This window comes from Prionailurus bengalensis, chromosome B3 (assembly GCF_016509475.1).
Source record: "Prionailurus bengalensis isolate Pbe53 chromosome B3, Fcat_Pben_1.1_paternal_pri, whole genome shotgun sequence".
Classification (NCBI taxonomy): Eukaryota; Metazoa; Chordata; class Mammalia; order Carnivora; family Felidae; genus Prionailurus; species Prionailurus bengalensis.
This window is the reverse complement of record NC_057355.1, coordinates 123,913,050-123,930,939: the sequence shown is the minus strand read 5'-3', so window position 1 is coordinate 123,930,939 and position 17,890 is coordinate 123,913,050. Positions and strand designations below refer to the sequence as shown.

The 17,890-nt window shown below is 42.3% G+C and overlaps 1 protein-coding gene across 27 annotated transcripts in view; it reads right to left on the bottom strand.

Moving 5' to 3' along the window:
• Nucleotides 1-17,890, bottom strand: part of NRXN3 (neurexin 3) — a 1,568,410-nt gene that overhangs the window by 1,111,563 nt on the left and 438,957 nt on the right. For 15 of the 27 annotated variants that reach the window (XR_006293453.1, XR_006293454.1, XM_043556739.1 and 12 more), the window contains 3 exons: nucleotides 6,592-6,893; nucleotides 2,626-2,649; nucleotides 581-742 (listed from right to left, as the gene is read on the bottom strand). Coding sequence is in view for 24 of the 27 variants with exons in the window: in XM_043556739.1 (XP_043412674.1) it covers nucleotides 581-742; nucleotides 2,626-2,649; nucleotides 6,592-6,893 (488 nt within the window). In the remaining 3 variants the exon portion in view is untranslated. The remainder of the gene's footprint in view (nucleotides 1-580; nucleotides 743-2,625; nucleotides 2,650-6,591; nucleotides 6,894-17,890) is intronic. The other 12 variants (XR_006293455.1, XM_043556742.1, XM_043556746.1 and 9 more) reach the window with 1 other exon arrangement.

Below are 17,890 nucleotides of genomic sequence, written 5' to 3'. Positions count from 1 at the left end.
GTACCTGCCAAGTCAAAAATACGAAATCAAACGTTACGTGTGTCTAATTCTTGTGATATCAAAGAACTAGACCTTCGTCTGTGTTTTTTCATTTAATTCACAGAGCATGTGGGATGCCTGGGTGGCTCAGTGAGTTGAGCGTCTAATTCTTGATTTCCATTCAGGTCAAGATCCCAGGGTTGTTGGATGGAGCCCCACATCAGGCTCCATGCTGAGCATGGAGCCTGCTTAAGATATTCTCTCCCCCCAACCGCCTCCTCCCCCACTCGCGCATGCTCTGTCTAAAAATAATGATAATAATAATAATTATTATTATTATGTATAAAGCACAGCTACCTGTGGGATACAATTCCCCAGTACTCAGATGAGAAAACAGAACCACAAAGCATGTAAGTGGCAAACCCAAGGTCATGCAATCAATCAGCTTAAGCGGGAACCAAAACCTAGGACCTCTACTTTCAAGTCCAGAGTCTTCTTGGTAAAACCTATGGCTTCAAAGAATGCACTAAGTACAGAGCCCCTCACTGACCTGGGAATTTCATTTGTTCTTGGGACACTAAAGAGATTGTGTGACCTTTACCTCTTTAAGGCAGCCCATAAAGTTGTTGCTGACAGGTGAGCCTGGCAAGTCAGCGGTACTTGGGCTTCCTCCCACGTAGAAGAAGTCATCCGAGCCCAGCATGGTGTAGTCCTCCTGAGTGTAGCCCGTTGTGGTGAGGATGCCATCCACAGAGATTGTCACCTGGTGGAGGGACATAGGGACAAAAGAAATCCCAACAATGACTTTATAGTCCAATCAAAATCCGGCGGCTTCCCCTACCTGTGGCATCACTTTCATTAAGATTTTGGTGAAGTATGTTTTTCTAATTTGGTTTGATTTTGGTATATGCAGCCAAGTTCCATTTTCTGGTCTGCCTTCCCTGTGACCCAAGCCTCCAGCATTCCTGTGCAGACTCCCGGGGGACTTTGGTGGAATTGCCAAGATGGGCAACTTGCTTTACCCGCTGTGCTCTTTATTCAGTCAGGCTAGAAAATGGAACTATCCTCAGACGACATCACTTGTCTCAGTTCATTGGTAAAATTTTCATTTATTTTTTGAATGATTATTATTTATGGTGGTAGTGAAAAACAGCAAAGGAGACATTTGACAATGGGTTTGTTAGGGTTGGTCTTTGGTTGTGGATGGTTTTTTCCTTTTTTCTTTTCTTTTTCTTTTCTTTCGTATTCACTTCTTTTGGGGCTCACACCACGCTGACAAACATGCATTCGGGAAGGGAAGGAGAAGGGTTTCGATTTCGATGTGTCATGGGTGATACATGCCATGGACGACCCCAGGACACGAACCCCTGCCCTCCCTTAGCTGCCATCACCACCACCAAGAGAAGAAATAACCCAAACCAAGAAGGCAACTCTAACAAAAAGAAAAGAATATGAGGCATACTAACCAAAATGAAAATAATAATAATAATGCCCACAGGGAAGAAATAGCACCCACACACCCAACATCCATGAAAGGAGCAGAAGGCAGAGAGAAAAGATGGGGCCTCAAAGCGTGCACACACCATACGCTGACACACCCATGCGAAAACCATCAGGAGCCAAGAGAAAAGGTGGAAGAAAAAGGGGAGGGAAGGGGGCAGGGGTGAGGAGAACCAAAGGGAAGAGTCAAAATCCACTTCACACGTGCATGCACTGAAGAAACCGGAACACAAGATGGAAATAAACACAAAACAAAACAAAACACTGGAAACTACAGGGTCATCTTTCCCCTGCCTGCCACCTCCCTCACTAAAAAAAAGAAAAGAAAAAGTCCAAACCCAACCCCAAAATATATGAAGGATGAGAGGAGAATGAAGAAGAGTGGAGACAAAAATAAAGAGAGGGAAGAGAGTGGAATTGGGCTGATGATTGGCAGGTTGTTAGTAATGAGGAGGAAAACGGGGGAGCAAATTCTGATGCTGATGGGGAAATCCACGAGACAGGAACATGCCATGCAGAGTCTGTATGGAGGACACACTGGCAGAGCTCCCTATGGCCACGGTGGGGAGTAAGGTGAAAGCAGGGAAAACAAGAAGAAAGAAGTAAGAGTACTTTCCTCCCCAGATCACCTGCGGCAGGGCAGCCGTGGCCACACCAAAGGGAAGGAAAAAAGGGATTAAGGAGGAGGGAAGTGGGAAAAGAAAGGAGCGAGAGTGAGGGGGATAGAAGACAGAGAAGAAAGTCCTCAATAGAAATCCTCTTGTCTCTAGTCTGTAACTTCAAAGTTGCAAAATAACAAAACAAAAGAAAACAAATTTAGCTAAATGGAGAATCTTTCTTTAAAAAAATTTTTTAGGAAAAAAAAAAAAAATGACAAACTAGAGAAAAGGAAACCGTCCCAACCAAACTCATCCAAATACCATTTCCAAGACTGGCACGTCCCCTTCCTTTTTTTTTTTTTTTTTTTTTACAACAACAAAAAAAAAGACTTGCATTTAATTCAACAACAAAAAAATTTAAAAGAAGAAGAAACAAGTCTAAGGAGGATAAAAGGGGGGTTTTGGGGAGGAAAAGGGGGGCAACACACGGCAAACCCAAAAAAGAGACAATAAGAATGATATCTACCAGACAATGTAGTTTGTTTACCATAGCGTGTCCGATGCCTGAGTGCTTTGCGGAAAAGGGGGAAGAAAGGAAATTAAAAATTGTGAACAGAACGATTGTTAATTAAAAAAACTAAAAACAAAGATGAGTCGTTAGGGTGTTAGTACATTAGTCGGTTAGTAAAATGACACATTGCATGAATGATCTTGTGTTAGTTTTTCAAAAAAAAGGCACCCGACACAGAAAAAGAGAGTGGGGAAGACAATGAGACCAGGACTCTATGGAAAACCTTGGCAGCCAGGGCACAGCTAGGAAAGGAGCTGCAGTCCACCTTGTCACGTAACCCCCCTTTCTTCCAAATATCACTCAGACCACATCTCACCCCGGTTAGAATTAGCACCATACTTACTTTCCAAGAGCTCTTCTGAATGAACACCCTTTCCCTTCCCACCCTATAGCACATACACAGTCCACCTATCCTGAAAGAAAATACCCCTAAAGTTTACTATTTCAACATGTAGGTAGATAGTTAGAGCTCAAATACCAATGCGCTGGGCACTTTTTTAATATATATATATATATATATCTGACTCAGACTATTTGCATGAATGATTACGACTTTCAGTAGAACGACAACAACAACAACAAAAAAAAAACAGAAAGCATTTACAGGTCACATCTAGCATAGGAAGGCTACAACTCTAGCTCATTCTGGGTTTCCACAGGCAATTAAAGACCCATGACGCTCTTGATTTTGTGTGGATGTGTGCAACAGGAGAGGGACATCCTCCTCCTTCCTTTCTTCTTCATTTACAATAACTGTACTGTTGGAGTGCATAAAAATAGTTGGGAGTCTTCTTTACTACCCAATGCAGTTATTATTTTGTTTTCTTTGCCAGAATGCTTCCCGTTGGAATGGCTCTACCCCCATTCTCCTTTAGAAAATGCTTTTCAAGCTTTGAAGCAATTTCTCCTATGGATAGCAGAGAGGACTGGCAGGTTAAACATGATTAAAGAAGCCCTACAATTAGTCTCCGCTTGCTATTTTCAAATATTCAAATGCCAGCACACCCTGAGCTGGGTGCGAGGCCGGACAGCTGGAACACTGGAAGACTGGTAACCCCAGTTTTGTGTTCGTGGTTTGACTAATGTGGCATTACAGGTAAAGCAATTCACATGAGGGCCATGTTCAAGGTCGGATTTTAAAACAAAACTGAAAACAAACCCAAAGAAACGCATCACTACCTTGTCCCTAATCCCAGTTACAGTTTGGAATAGGCAATCCACATTCCTTCAAGTAGAACTCCCAGTGAAGTACCTGCCTTTGATCCTGACTCGGCTCAAAGGTAGAATCATGAGTATATGACCAAGAAGGAAGAAATGGGCAAAGTTCTGCTCCATTTAGTAATGAATACTCCAGGAAAGTCCAAGTAAGCATTCCTCAGATGAATTTTTGCCACAGAAGCCATTCAACCTTACCAAAAAGGTAGATGAGACAGTCATAAGCTTGTTATCAAATATTTATGAAGCGATTTACAGTTTAATTGAAATAGACAGGGGCTTCCAACCCCTCCAAATGTATCCTACAGAACTAAAAAAGATGTTATAAATGTATTCTTAATGGGCAAAATAATCATCTTAGATGATTCAGCACGGAAAGGATTTGCAAAATCCACTCTGGTTTTCTGAGATTTCCCTCTCTTTCAATAAATTGCATTTAGATGCAAAATTCAGTCAGGATTTCAATGAAGTCCAGTTTTGGGCGCACTCTCTCTATAAGATTCATTTTCCTTCTGCCAAGAAATGCTCCAACACCCTAGGGCCTCTGTAGCCTTGTCCAGAACTGAGAGCTCTACTTAGCTGCATCGCCGGTGACAGACAGACACAGTCACCTTCACGACAGACTACTCAGATTGTAAATCGTGCGCATGTCACAGTGAGTCTAGCACCCAGACCATGGAGGAGCTCATAATCCTTCTGGAACATAAGGTGCTTTGCATATTTAGCCACCACATACGGCTGGGGAGGATTATAATCACCATTCACAAATGGAAACTGTGGTGTGGAAAGGTGAAATGGCTTGTCCAAGGGCACTGAGGGAGTTGGGTCTTAGAACATGGAAGAGAAACCCTCCAGGGTTGCTTTCCTCTGCTTGCTGACTGAAACAGCACAACCAATGTTTGAATAACACTTTAGTTTATCCCCCGCTCAGTTTATAGGATGGAACTGGGGCCCAATTCTATTTTAGAGAAATGTTTTCAGTAGAAATAAAAGTGAGCCTTTCTCCAGCTAATTGGAATCATTCTGGAATGGCAAGGAAGTGTATGGAGTGGGAGAGAATCAGAGAGACAGGCTGACTGGTAAGAACCACAACCCGACCCTGCTCCCCAGTACATGGAAATTCTCCCCTCCGCTGACTAAAGGGTGTTACCATGTACCTGCCATTCAAAACTGGCAAAAAGGTTATATTTTATTTTTTGGTCTAGTCTCTACAACTCAAATACATCACACCCTTACATGTTGGCAAATGGAAATTCGACTTGGGCCCTCTTGACAGCTGAGCTGTGTAAGCATGTATGGTGGATTATTAAAGAAAACATCAGCAACTGGACTGTTTGGTCTTAGAAGAAAAACAGAACAGTGATTCAAAATGTCCAATCCATAGGTATTAAGATGAATGGGGGCTCTAAGTCTTGGGTTATTTGGTAACGTCACAGCAGATAGAATAGAGATGCCTTCTTCAACATGTGTTAAGTGTTAAACGGGCAGTTTTGAATACTGTGTGTTCCCAGTGTGTGTGAGCCTTCTCCATTCACATAATAGTATTAAAGAGCTACACTTTTATCAAATGGAAAACATATGCAAACACCTGTCAGTTCTTACGCTTTCCTATTTACATTAGAAGGCACTGAATCAATCATATTGCAGAAGAAAATTTGATAAGCACTTTCTGGAAATTTGCATAATGTTTTCTGATTAATAAAGGCTGAATGCTATCTAACTGGGTTTAATGACTAATTCACAAGGAGAAACACCAAGTGAAAATAGCAACCTGGAAAAGGCGGTGTCAGCACAGACCTGGACTTTCACAGGACTTTTTCTGGACTTTTTCTCTTCACTGATGTGGCCTGATTGAGGTGTTAATATTATTACTGTTGTGACTATTATTATTAGTTATGAAACTGAAAACCACTTCACTTGGCTAAGGCTTTCTGAGATGTTGTCACCTGACGGAGTCGCCTGCTCAGAATCAGCAAGCGATGGGAGTTCTCAAGCACGAACAGAACCAGGAAAGGCTGCTCCAAAGTTGACATTTTTATTTGGGTCCTTCCACTTTCCAGGCCTCCCAGTCAACTGAAGAGTCTCGGAGGTAGAGACAGGGGCAATAAAGTAGGAGCAGCACACCAAGGAACAGAGAAACAGAGGAATTCAGAAAGATTCCAGCTAATTCATTCGAAGGTTAGAGGTTAACATAACAACGGGGCAGGGAGGGGGGTGAAAGTGGAGATGGGGTGGTAAATTAAAAGGAGGAGAAAAAGGAAGACTTTCTGGAAGGAATTAAAATCATGGCATCATGACAATGGCTAACTTAATTAAAAAGAAAAACATATATTCAAAAAATGAGGAAAATCTAGCAAGCTGCAGAAACAAAATGCTGTCCCTAATTGAATTTAACAATACAAGATTTCAATGTAATTAAGAAAATGATAAAAACCAAAGCAGAATAAAAGGAATGAAAGTACTTTTAACTTTTATTATCTATACAACTGAATTTTCTTCTGGACAAAAAAAAAAAAAAAAACAAGCACAGTAGAGAACTGAAGTATGAGAAGAAACATATTTTCATCATTTTCCTTGTGGAACTGCAGAGACTGGGATAATGTTAGACTTCGATAAATCCAAACCTGTTTCTACACCCTTCTCCAGCTCATCCAGCACCTGCTTCACAAACCTCCTCCCCAGCTACCTAAGAGGAGCCTCCGGGCACCCTCTCCCCTCAGCCATTACCTGCCGAAGGTTGCGTGTCACTTTGACATCGTGCCAGGCGTTGTCGTTGAATTTTCCATTCACTGGCTCCACAATGGCCTCAAAGGCCCCGGACCCCAGGTTAATGACCAAGGAGACCGCGCCATCCTTCAGAGCCAGGTTGACATAGTCAGCTGACTTGCCCGTGTGCAGGATGAGCCCATTCCGCTGCCAGGTCTTAAAGGAGAGGGTGATTTCATCACTGCTGCTCTGGATCGGGTTCTGAGACAGGTCGTAGCACAGGTACTCAGAGCCTCGGAACGTGGCCACGTTCTCCTCTCGAGCTGCAGGAAAAGGAAAGAGGAAAGCAGTCAACACTTGACTGGCATGAGTCAGACGTACGCGAATACCAAAGAGAACACATCCCCCAGGGCACTGCCCCTGCCAGTGAGTGGAGGGCAGCACAAGCTCCCTCCGACTCTTCCACCACCAAACCTGTGTCTAAGTACCACGGAAACCGCTAGAGACAGTAACTGCAAAAAAGCTACGTCTCCTCACAGGGGTAGAAGACCAGCACAACGGTACAGGAGAGCTTGCTGCCTTTCCTTCACATTTTCTCAGAGGAAAACCTGGAGGGAAATTTTATGCTACGTGGTAAAGTGAGGCTTACATTGCTTTTGCTTCAATGATGGCTTTTCAATGCTTATGCCAGAGCTGGTTTAGAATGGATAATTAACTCTTCTGACAAAGGGTTCTTTAGCTCTAGGTACCTTTTATTGACCAATAACTAGAAATCAATTACCCTAAAAGATCTGTCTCTAATTTCCATCCATCAATAATAACCCAGCGAACTTTGGTTTCCATGGTAGAGTCCTGAGCCCAGGGGAATGTGACAGGGCTACTAAATAGGAGGTTGAACCAGAAAAAAAGGTGATCAAGCAGATGAAGAAAAAGGGATAGAATGAAATTTGGTAATATGCTTTGACAAGACAGCAATAGCTCCCTTAGACACAAAGGGATCTCTGCTCCAGGGGTCTCTGATTTCCATGGCCCTTGTTGGACCATCCTAGAGAACATCTTTCCCCCATAGGACTAGGGGTCTGCAGGGCCAAGACAGCATTCCAGTGAAGCACACACTCTCTTTCAGAGCCATACACTGGGATCCTCTAGTTTCCCACCCGGAGAGCCCAAGGCCTGTTTCCAGGACTTGTGCAGACCTCGTTCCTGGACTCGTTTTCCAATAGCAAATCATGCACTGGTGTGCATACCTTAAGATCTGAGGGCTAGCAATGGGGGACCCTCTTCAGGGCTTTGGGCAGAGCTTGGCCACATGGGCATCCATGCACATTTATACAAGAGCCCTTGTGGATACAGGGAGGAGCCAAAGGTAGAAAAAGGAGGGGGACAGGCCACAGGCTGACAACCAGAGGGGCTGGTTCTCCCTGTGCCAGCAACTCCCAGTGCAGAATGCTGAGGAATCCAAAAATTCTAAGTGTGCACCTGGCTTACCATGTAGTTTCAAAGGTATATTTGTCAAGATAAGAGGATAAAACAAGTTTTATTTTTATTTGTTGATGTAATTTACAATTTCAACACACCCCCTATGGCCTTCCTTGTTGTGTTCTTCTGCCAAGCCTACCTCATCCCAGGGTTGGCCAAAAGCTATCAAAAGCACATCATTAATGAAAGGAAATGGGCAAGAAAAGGTTGGACATGCAGTTTCCCGTTCAAGAATGGGGGCTACCAAATAAAGTAGAGCACATTCTATTTTCTCTTCTAGAACCACACTTCAGCCTTAGTAACCAAAGTCCATTCTACTTCAGCTTAGCTCCTTATCAACCATCACAGGCAGCCCTTGCTAAGTCACTTAGGTAAAATAAACATATTCTCATCATGAGGTAAGAGCTGAGGTCATCATATGGGAGAGATGACCACCCACTACATACTATATTAAACTGATCATAGCATCAAAAGACATCATTAAAACATGAACCCCAACTTCATACTCCAGAGAGTTAAAGATTAGGTTTGCCCTGTGTATTCCAGAGGATCGCAATGATATGTGTCTACCTGCATATTCCTTTTTGCACGCACCTATATGCACACACACCACCACCACATTAGTATAAGCAAGAAGACCTGTTTACCTATAAATGACCACAATGTCTCCTTACACACGTATAAGTAGCAAGTACTACTTGGCATATAAGCCATATCTAATGCATTTTACCAAACAGAGCCAAAAAAATAAAATCATGGAGCAGCAATTTGATACCATCTGTATGTTTGAAACAGATCTGTCCAACCCCCTAGCGCCCTGTCTATTGTCATGATCTCTCCTCTCATTTCTGAAGAAACGGCTTTGTTAAAATGCAACTGGATGAGGCTTTGTTTCGTACACCAGGAGGTAAGCCTGTCTCGAGGAAAAGACAGCAAATCAAATGCAGTTATCACCACCAAACTCTTCTCCTATGGATGCAAATGTGCACGGAGCCAACTACTATGCCTGTCCTTGGCACCACATGTGGTATATTAACGGGTGTCTTCTATACACATTTAAGTTCTACCTTATGTGCCCACTGAACTGAGATAAATGAACAAGGAAATGAGTGCCTCTAAAAAGATGCTTAAATTAATCATTGAGTACCCCTCAAAGGGGAAAGGCTTGACTGAGAACACTAAGGCACCAGGATATCATTTGATGTGCTATGTGGTGCTTAATATTTGACATGTAATTAAACCAAGGAGTATATAAAAATAAGTTTTAGAGCTTATAAGGGATTTTAGAGCCTGCCTTATTTAATGCCCTTATTTTATCAAGGAAGAAACTGAAAACTAAGAATAAGTGAGTTACCCAAGACCACAGTCAGCCCGTGTTACTCTGGACTTCTAGTGCCTATCTAGACTTTTCTCTAAATATGCTTTTACACATAGCTCTGGATGTACCTCATGTTCCTACTCTAGTACCCAAACGGCATGAATGACTCCACAGAACCATGCACTAATTTACAAACCATCCCAAACCTTGGATAAATTGAGCCAGAAACCTATTCCCCCCAACCCCATGTAAATCACAGTTGCTCACCAAAACTAGTATTTCCCTTTCCCCCTTGGAATTTGGGCATGCTTAAAGCAAAAGGACTTGTTTTATGTGGAAGGCCATAGAAGAAAAATGACATCATTGTAGAGAAGAGAATATCACAATAAATAAACAAGAAATAAAACCAATGTGAGAAATCATCTATGTAAATCACATGCATATTTATGCTAATCTGTATGCAAATCAGCCAAATGAAGATTTTTATGTAGCCGAGCAGGTTCCTTTGCAAGTATCTAACAAAAATGCTGTAACAATTCACAACCGTCCCAATCTCCTCACTCAATAACTTCTCCAAGTTCACCTCTTCCTAGGGCTGGCAGAGGCTACCAAGAGCATCACCCCAGATGCTGGTTATCTCCTCCACATATCAACACACAATGGACAATGGAAAGCCACTCTCTGAGTCATATTCTAGATAAGCAACATTGTAACATTTTTGAGGTACCGGATGCTTTCCTCCTGTGTGGGAAGGAGACGCACTGGCAGTGCATGACCCTGTTTTCAAAGGAGCAAATGAGGGCCATGGAAGGAGAGTGAGGACCTTGAAAAAAAAAATGTTCCTTTGCATACTCCTGCAACTGATTTTCTCCTAAGATTCCAATCTGTCTTAATTTCCCTTTGGTAGCCAAAGCTTAAGCACTGTCTTATCACCTTGAAAACCATACTGAATTGACAATGAACGTAACTAAAAGGCACAAAACTAAATAGCGACAAGCACATTTCTAAGCCCATTCAATTCTCCAAACTCTCCATTAGAAAAATGTAATATTGCCCCAAATCTGTTTCTATACTTAGTGTTTACACAGAGAAGGAGGTTGAAGAGACAATGCAGTCACCTTGTATGTATTCAAACTAAATAGGTAGAGAAAACAAATGCAGGGGATTATGTAACAGAGTACACAACAGCTTAGCATAAAGCTACAGCTTGGCAAGAGGGCATGCACTGACATGGCTAATGGACTGTTTAGATCCACTTAAATTATATCACCCCAAAGTTTATAATCAATTGCATAAGTGTTAAAATAAAAATGTTATTCTCACTGCATGGAAAGCAGAGCTCAACTCTGTATAACAACAAATCGTTTACCCATTATTTGTAAATGTCCAAATGATTAAATACTAGATGCAATCTAGATATGTATAACCCAAGATTTTAAATCAGTTTGTATAAGATATGTAAAGTACTGATCTTTCAAAAGGCTTGTTAATCCAACTACTATATATAAATAGCATTAACAAGCATTTATTCAATTCTATTTTCCACTCTCTCCCCACCAAAAAAAAAAAAAACACCCAACCAGTGATTTATATAATAATATCTCTATTTCTCTGAGAAACTGCAAAAGAGATTAAAATATTCAGTGTAATATGTTTTTACTATGCAATCTAAGAAGTGTGGTGAAATGCATATCACTGTTTAATTGGGTCTGTGCTTTCTGATAGCTTGGTGTCTCAGGCTTTGAGATCAAGAAATCCAGGCTTTATTCTGAAGGTTATGAGGAGTCATTGCACAATTTTACTGAAAGGATGGAGGGTCCCATTTGTGTTTTTAAAAGAAGACATAATCTTTTACAAAAATATTTTGCAACTCAACTCATATTGGGTTGAATGTGAACTGAAGAGGGAAATGAAGGCAGAGACCCCAGTTAAAAGATGAGAACACATTTGAACTGCTTTTCTGAGGGTGCCTGGGACTAGTTCAACTTGGATGTTGACACCATCCCCAAGTAAGGTTTGCCTTGTGCTGAGCAAGAATGCAAGCAAAAGGCTCTCAGGTAGTGGCAAAGGCAGAGGTACTGGCAAATCATCGACCATGAGAAGAAGCCAGAGTTTGGACATTTACGATCCAAATCAGCCACGGAACACCAAGGACGGGAGGTAAATATTGAGGAACAATGATACGTCAGACATGAAAGGGCTCAAGCGAGAACATGTCAGGCGTGGGTAAAGGAGGGTTCTAGGCCCATCTGCAAATACACGTTCACAATTGTGTAAATGTCCTATATTTCCAATTGCTTTCTTGTTATTTGTGGTCTCTCAACACTCTAAGAGGTCACTTTGCTATGATTATGCCAGTGTGAGGAACTGGAAGCACATAGTTTAGATGGGTTATCCAGGGCACTAAGAAGCATTTAGGCTGGTTCCAAATCCTTAGTCCTCTGATTCTCATTCCATGTCCATAGCTTTAGCTATGACATCATACCACCATTTGGCCAGGAACTCAAACTCTCAGAGGAACAGATGCCTAGAACCCCACTTCTGCTCCTACAACTGAATGAAGTTCAATGCGTTAAAAGGAGAAACCATGGACAATGACTGTAAGAGCCCACTCACACAGCAGGAGCCCAAGAAGAGGAACAGAGAGTGAGGCTGCCTTTAGTCCGAAAGTCTCTAGTAGCAGGCTGGAGAAAGTCAAACTGGGAAGCCCATACTCTTCCCCTCCACCAGAGGCGCTTGGAAATGGAATTTTCAGACACCACTTGGAAGAGCCTATTAAAATGCTAAGCCCTCTGGAGTGGCTGTAACCACCGGCCCTGAGCAGAACACCTGCAGTGTTCGAAGAAAGGGAGTGGGAACCAGCTTCCTGAGGATGTACCTCAGAGACCTGGGCAAAACTGCTCTCGTCTCTGAGTCCTTTGTCCTTCAGCTGGCCTCCATGCTGCAGTGCGGTACTTTAGTCTGCAAGATGAAAAGATAACCCTTGTTATGTTATCCTGGCCTGGCCCTGAAACTCACGAGGCACAAAAATACAAGGGCTGCTGCCGCCCTCCCCGCCAGACAACGGGATGGCCTGTGGTCCTGGGGCCAGCATGCTGATGCCTTTCCCCTGATGCACAGACTCAGCAGGGATGATGGCAGTGTCTGTCATCCAGTGGTGCAGGTGCAGTGAGAGGCTCCAGGTTCTCAAGCTGTAAAGTGATACATTACTCAGTTCTTCTGGCCACTGCTTCCTGGGCAAAGACACAGTGATGGTGATGAAAGAGCAGGGGGTACACAAGGCAGAAATGAACTTACAAAGAAATCCACAATTGCTTAATTGCTCTGCTCACTCCTAGGGACGCTGCATATTATCCACTCAATCCCAAAAGGTGTCTTGAGCTAACGTGGCAATTGGGGTAGTTTGCTGGCAAAGGAACAATTATAAGGCAAAGGTGAGTTTGTTCTTGCACAATTCTATTCCCTTTCCATGAAACCTGCTAAATATCCAACTTCCAGAACAAGAACTCCCACCTCTAAGGAAGCTGTGGGCAGACCCCTCCCCCCCTAGTTAATAGTTGGGCTGTGAGATTATCATATTTGCAAAAATTAGGGAAAAGCAGAAATCCTTTTACTAGAGTGTATTCCTAATGCCACTTCCTGCTAGAATCAGAAGAGGAACACACTGATTAAGAAAGGCAAAAGACTGTACAAGTGAGTGCCCTCCCGGTTCTTGCTGTCCCCTTTCCCTTACAATATATTTTAGGGCCAAACAAAGCATTCAGATAGATCAAACTGCAGAACTATCCCCCAAGGGGAAACGATGAATCCTTTACCTGCCACATCCCATCATACAGGTATTTTAAAAACAGAGTGTACCAGCAGAGAGCAAATTGTGTTGCTATGAGCAATCCTGAACACACACACACACACACACACACACACACACACACACACACACACACACACAGGAAATCTGACCTCCTGGAGCCATTTCCAACCCTTATCCTCAGACTCTGTAGGAAAGATGCAGCAGAGAAATAAATGGACTTTTCCACGCTGCCTGGGTCACTCACTAGCCTGCAGATGCTTCTTGAAAGTGATGAGAAGGAAAATAGTAAATCAAGTTGTCACTTGGAAAATAAACAGCTAGCATCCTGGCGAGGGAAGTCCACAAAAGAATGGCCTGGAATATCACACTTCACTGAAATCACTAGAAAGCTAATGGCATCCTGAAGACTGCATTTCTCTCAATTGCATTATAATAAAAGTTAAATTTTCTGTTCATTCATTTAAAGACCAAGGATTTTCAGGTGCCTACTATGCACCAGGTGATGTGCCCAGTACTGAATGAACTTAAGCCGCATGGCAACCCTGTGAATAGGAATAATTAGCTAAAACTTAACTGAAGAGAAGAAGATGTAAAGCTACAACTCAAGTGCCTACTAAGTGCCAGACCCTGGCCTAGACTCACACTAAACAGGGGACCTTCCTGTAGCACAGGGTATAGTGGGACTTTGGACCTAGTGACATGGAGCGTAATGATGGAAGTCTTTGATTTGGACAGACCTGGGTTGGACAGCCAGCTCTGGCATTTACCTAATTCTATGGAACCTTAGTTGATTACTTAGCCCTTATTGTCTAACCCTCAGTTTCCTAATCTACAAAATGGGAACAGCCAGAGTACGTATTTCATGGAATTGCTATGAAATACCAATCAGATAAAGTCCATGACCCAGTTCCCAGAGGCAAGGTGTTTGTGGCGGAAGTGGTGGTGGTAAGAATACACACTCAAATAATTACAATTCAGCATGGCAAATGTTTAATAGGTGACACAGACACACTGAAGAAGGAATAATTAACTCTGGGTGTTGGGGAAGGTGCCACACAGGAGATCAAACATAAGCCGTGTCTTGAAGTATAAGTAAGAGTTCACCACACAATATAGGATGGAATTCTAGTTACAAAAAAGAGCATCTTCAGTGGCGTAGTCATTAGAAAAGCACAGAGTGTTCAGGGAATGGTGAGAAGTTCAATGTGTAATGGGCAGAGTAATGGGCACATCTTCTTTGCCATATCCTGAGGCACTAGACATGGAGAATCAATAGAGGAGAGGAAAACTTCAGCTGGTGAGTGGCACAATTGTGCTTATCTTCTTTTTTTTTTAATTTTTTTTTCAACGTTTATTTATTTTTGGGACAGAGAGACAGAGCATGAATGGGGGAGGGGCAGAGAGAGAGGGAGACACAGAATCGGAAGCAGGCTCCAGGCTCTGAGCCGTCAGCCCAGAGCCTGACGCGGGGCTCGAACTCACGGACCGCGAGATCGTGACCTGGCTGAAGTCGGACGCTTAACCGACTGCGCCACCCAGGCGCCCCCAATTGTGCTTATCTTGTATTAGGGGTTCAGTGGGTGGGCAAATTGCTGGAATGGTAAGGAAGGATCCAGAAGACAAGGTAGAATAGATATTGCTATGAAACCATGGCCTGAGGCAATTCTGCTGCATATGCCTGCCTACCCACTTATAATAATTTATGTAATAAATTATTTTCACTTAACCACCTGATCTATAGAAGTCAAATGGTAATCATGTTTCTTTCACTACAGGCTTCTCATTTTAATTGTGGGTCAAACAGGCATTGAACACAAACAACACACTCTATCTTGTAAAGGGAACTGCATTTCCTTGTCCCCACAACTCCACAAGAACATTTCCTCCCCTTTCTCTGGAACAGAACAGTTTTAGAGTAACACTTGGACCTTCTCTCCTTTACTCATTTGTTTCCTCCAATGAGAGGAGTGGTTCATCTGGTTGGTGACTAAGTAAGAGTCTGACACTCATAGGTCCACATTTCTTAATTAGGTGGTCACTATTCCCATGTGAACAGTCTCTCTCTTTATCCTTCATATCTGCCCTTCCTACAATGACAGAGTTTTCCTCTAAATTCTCCCATGCAGCAAACCTATCAGAGTGGACTCTGTCCCTGTAGAAGAATGTCTGGTTCTCTAGCTCTTCTCCCTAGGGCTGAGTAGTTGAGTTTAACTCAGGGGGAGAATCACAAGGAAACCCAATTTGACCACAGATCAAAGCCACATTCTTTAACACAGCCCTACCAACAACAGAACTGATATTTAGATCCTTGACCTGACCACCAATTTGACTCTTATATCTGTTCCTCAACTGATTCAGAATGTCATGGTTGTGACCTCAGACAACCAGTCCTTGGATTGCTTTCACTTTGGGAAGATAATAGGCACATTTGGAACTAAGAACTACATGAGGTCAATGACAAGTAAATATATCAATTATAGCAATAATTTTAAAGCCAGCTCTGTGACACAGTGTTTACTAACATACATTTCTTGAAGTTACGTGGAAGATATGGGTGATTATAATGGAGAAGAATTTAACTATGGTTGCTCTCCTGGAGATAAGTTTTGGATTGAGATTTGGTGGTTTGGGATTTTAAAAAATTACAGAAATTACATGCACTTCCAAATCTACATATCCCCTTTCACCCTTGGACCAGTCCAAAAAGAATAATCTGAACACTTATGTTTTCTTTTTAACCTGCTTCTTTTTCAAAGCTACACAGTAAGTAAGGCAATTGCACTGGAGTACCAAATGATTCTGTGATACTATAAATCATGGACCTGATGAGGGCAAAAAAAAGTTACTAGGGACAAAAGCTGGAGAAGAGACGATGGAAGACTGTAGTTCTGATACAAATAGAATTGATTACAATGAGAAATATCCCCTCTGATTCTAGAGCAAGAAGCAGATCATCTGAAATGATTTTTTTTAACACTGGCACCTATACTGACCTAATAGCTACCTAAATTAGATACTCACTGTATCCACATATACTGTTCAGAAAGGAATTAAAAGTTGTGAAAGGTTCACAGAAATTGGGAAAACCCACAGATATTAAGATATTTAGAAGCAATCAATGTGGATTTTTAAATCCATATGGACTTCTAAAATATTTATTTCTACCGAATCTCTTTCATCCAAGATGAAAACAAGTAAAGAATCCTCCATAACAAATCATCACCATAGCATCAGAAGAAACCTTGGAAGATGCTCTAATTGACCTCCAACCTCAGTAAGTCTGTATCTAAATCATCTTGGTGGTAGAACTATCCACCTTTAAGAATCCAGAGAAAATAGGACTTTTCAGTATTATGTGAAACTTCCTACAGATATTTCAGGAGCTCGAGTGGATCCTGATCCTAAAAGAAGAAGAGATCTAGAGACTGCCAAGCTTCATGGTGATGATCAACAGGGAAGCATAATGTGTTAAAGGTTTTTATTTTTATTATCTCCTCCACTTGGCCCAGAATATATAGAGAATAATGAACATAAATTGAGGGTGGCCAATAAACTTTGCCTCCACTAATCTACACATACACACACACACACACACACACACACAATCACTAACCATTATATATTACAGCTCTATACATTTATAACAAGAATAGAAAAACACAGAAGCAATCTATACACCAATTTCAGGTAGTGTTTACTTCTGGGGAGGGAGAGAAGAAATGGCACCGAACCACAGAGGTACTCAAATAGGACTAAGTCTTTACAAAAAGAGTGTAAAGAAAAAAAAAAGGCAAAACATTAAAATTTGTTCAAGCTGGGGAATAGCTAAACCAACATTTATAATATCCTCTACTATAGGGACTACGTTTGAAATATTTCATACATTTTTTTTATTTTTTTTTTAACATTTATTTATTTTTGAGACAGAGAGAGACAGAGCATGAATGGGGGAGGGCCAGAGAGAGAGGGAGACACAGAATCCGAAACAGGCTCCAGGCTCTGAGCAGTCAGCACAGAGCCCGACGCGGGGCTTGAACTCACGGACTGCGAGATCATGACCTGAGCTGAAGTCAGAACACTCAACTGACTGAGCCACCCAGGCGCCCCTTCATACATTTTTTAAAGGAAAGTTAAATCTCAGCAGATGATCCCGGTGAAATACCTAATGACCCAATAAATCGTGAGTGATTCCTTGTTTATTTTACACATTGATGTCAACTCTTCAATCCTATCCTGTAAGCACCAGTTTTTCATGCCTTTTTGAAATCTCCCATGTATCCCCGAATGTGTCAACTAAAGACTTGTGGAATTGAACTGAAATGCAGTTGAACTGATCACAGCAACTCCAATGTCACCAGTTCCTACTCCTGCCCCCTTGTCGCCTCCCCGACTCCTGGAGACCCACTGCTCAGCCAGGAGGAGATGCTGACAGAAGCCATGGGAGGAGCTGAGAAAACCTGCATTTGTTACTGAGGGAGCACTCAACAGCATGTGCGGAGACTCAACCCAGGGGAGTCCAGGGTATGTCACAAATCCATCTACACAAGCCTCCCAACCCTTTTTTTCCCCACAGCAGAATACAATCATCCCAGCTCTTTAAGAAAATCCCCACTGAGAAACCTGAATCTGTGCCCATGCCTTTGGCCTCCCCCTGAAGCAGGCAGCTCCGTTCCTCCTTTGTTAGCACTGTGGCTCTAGCCTACAAGTCTAGA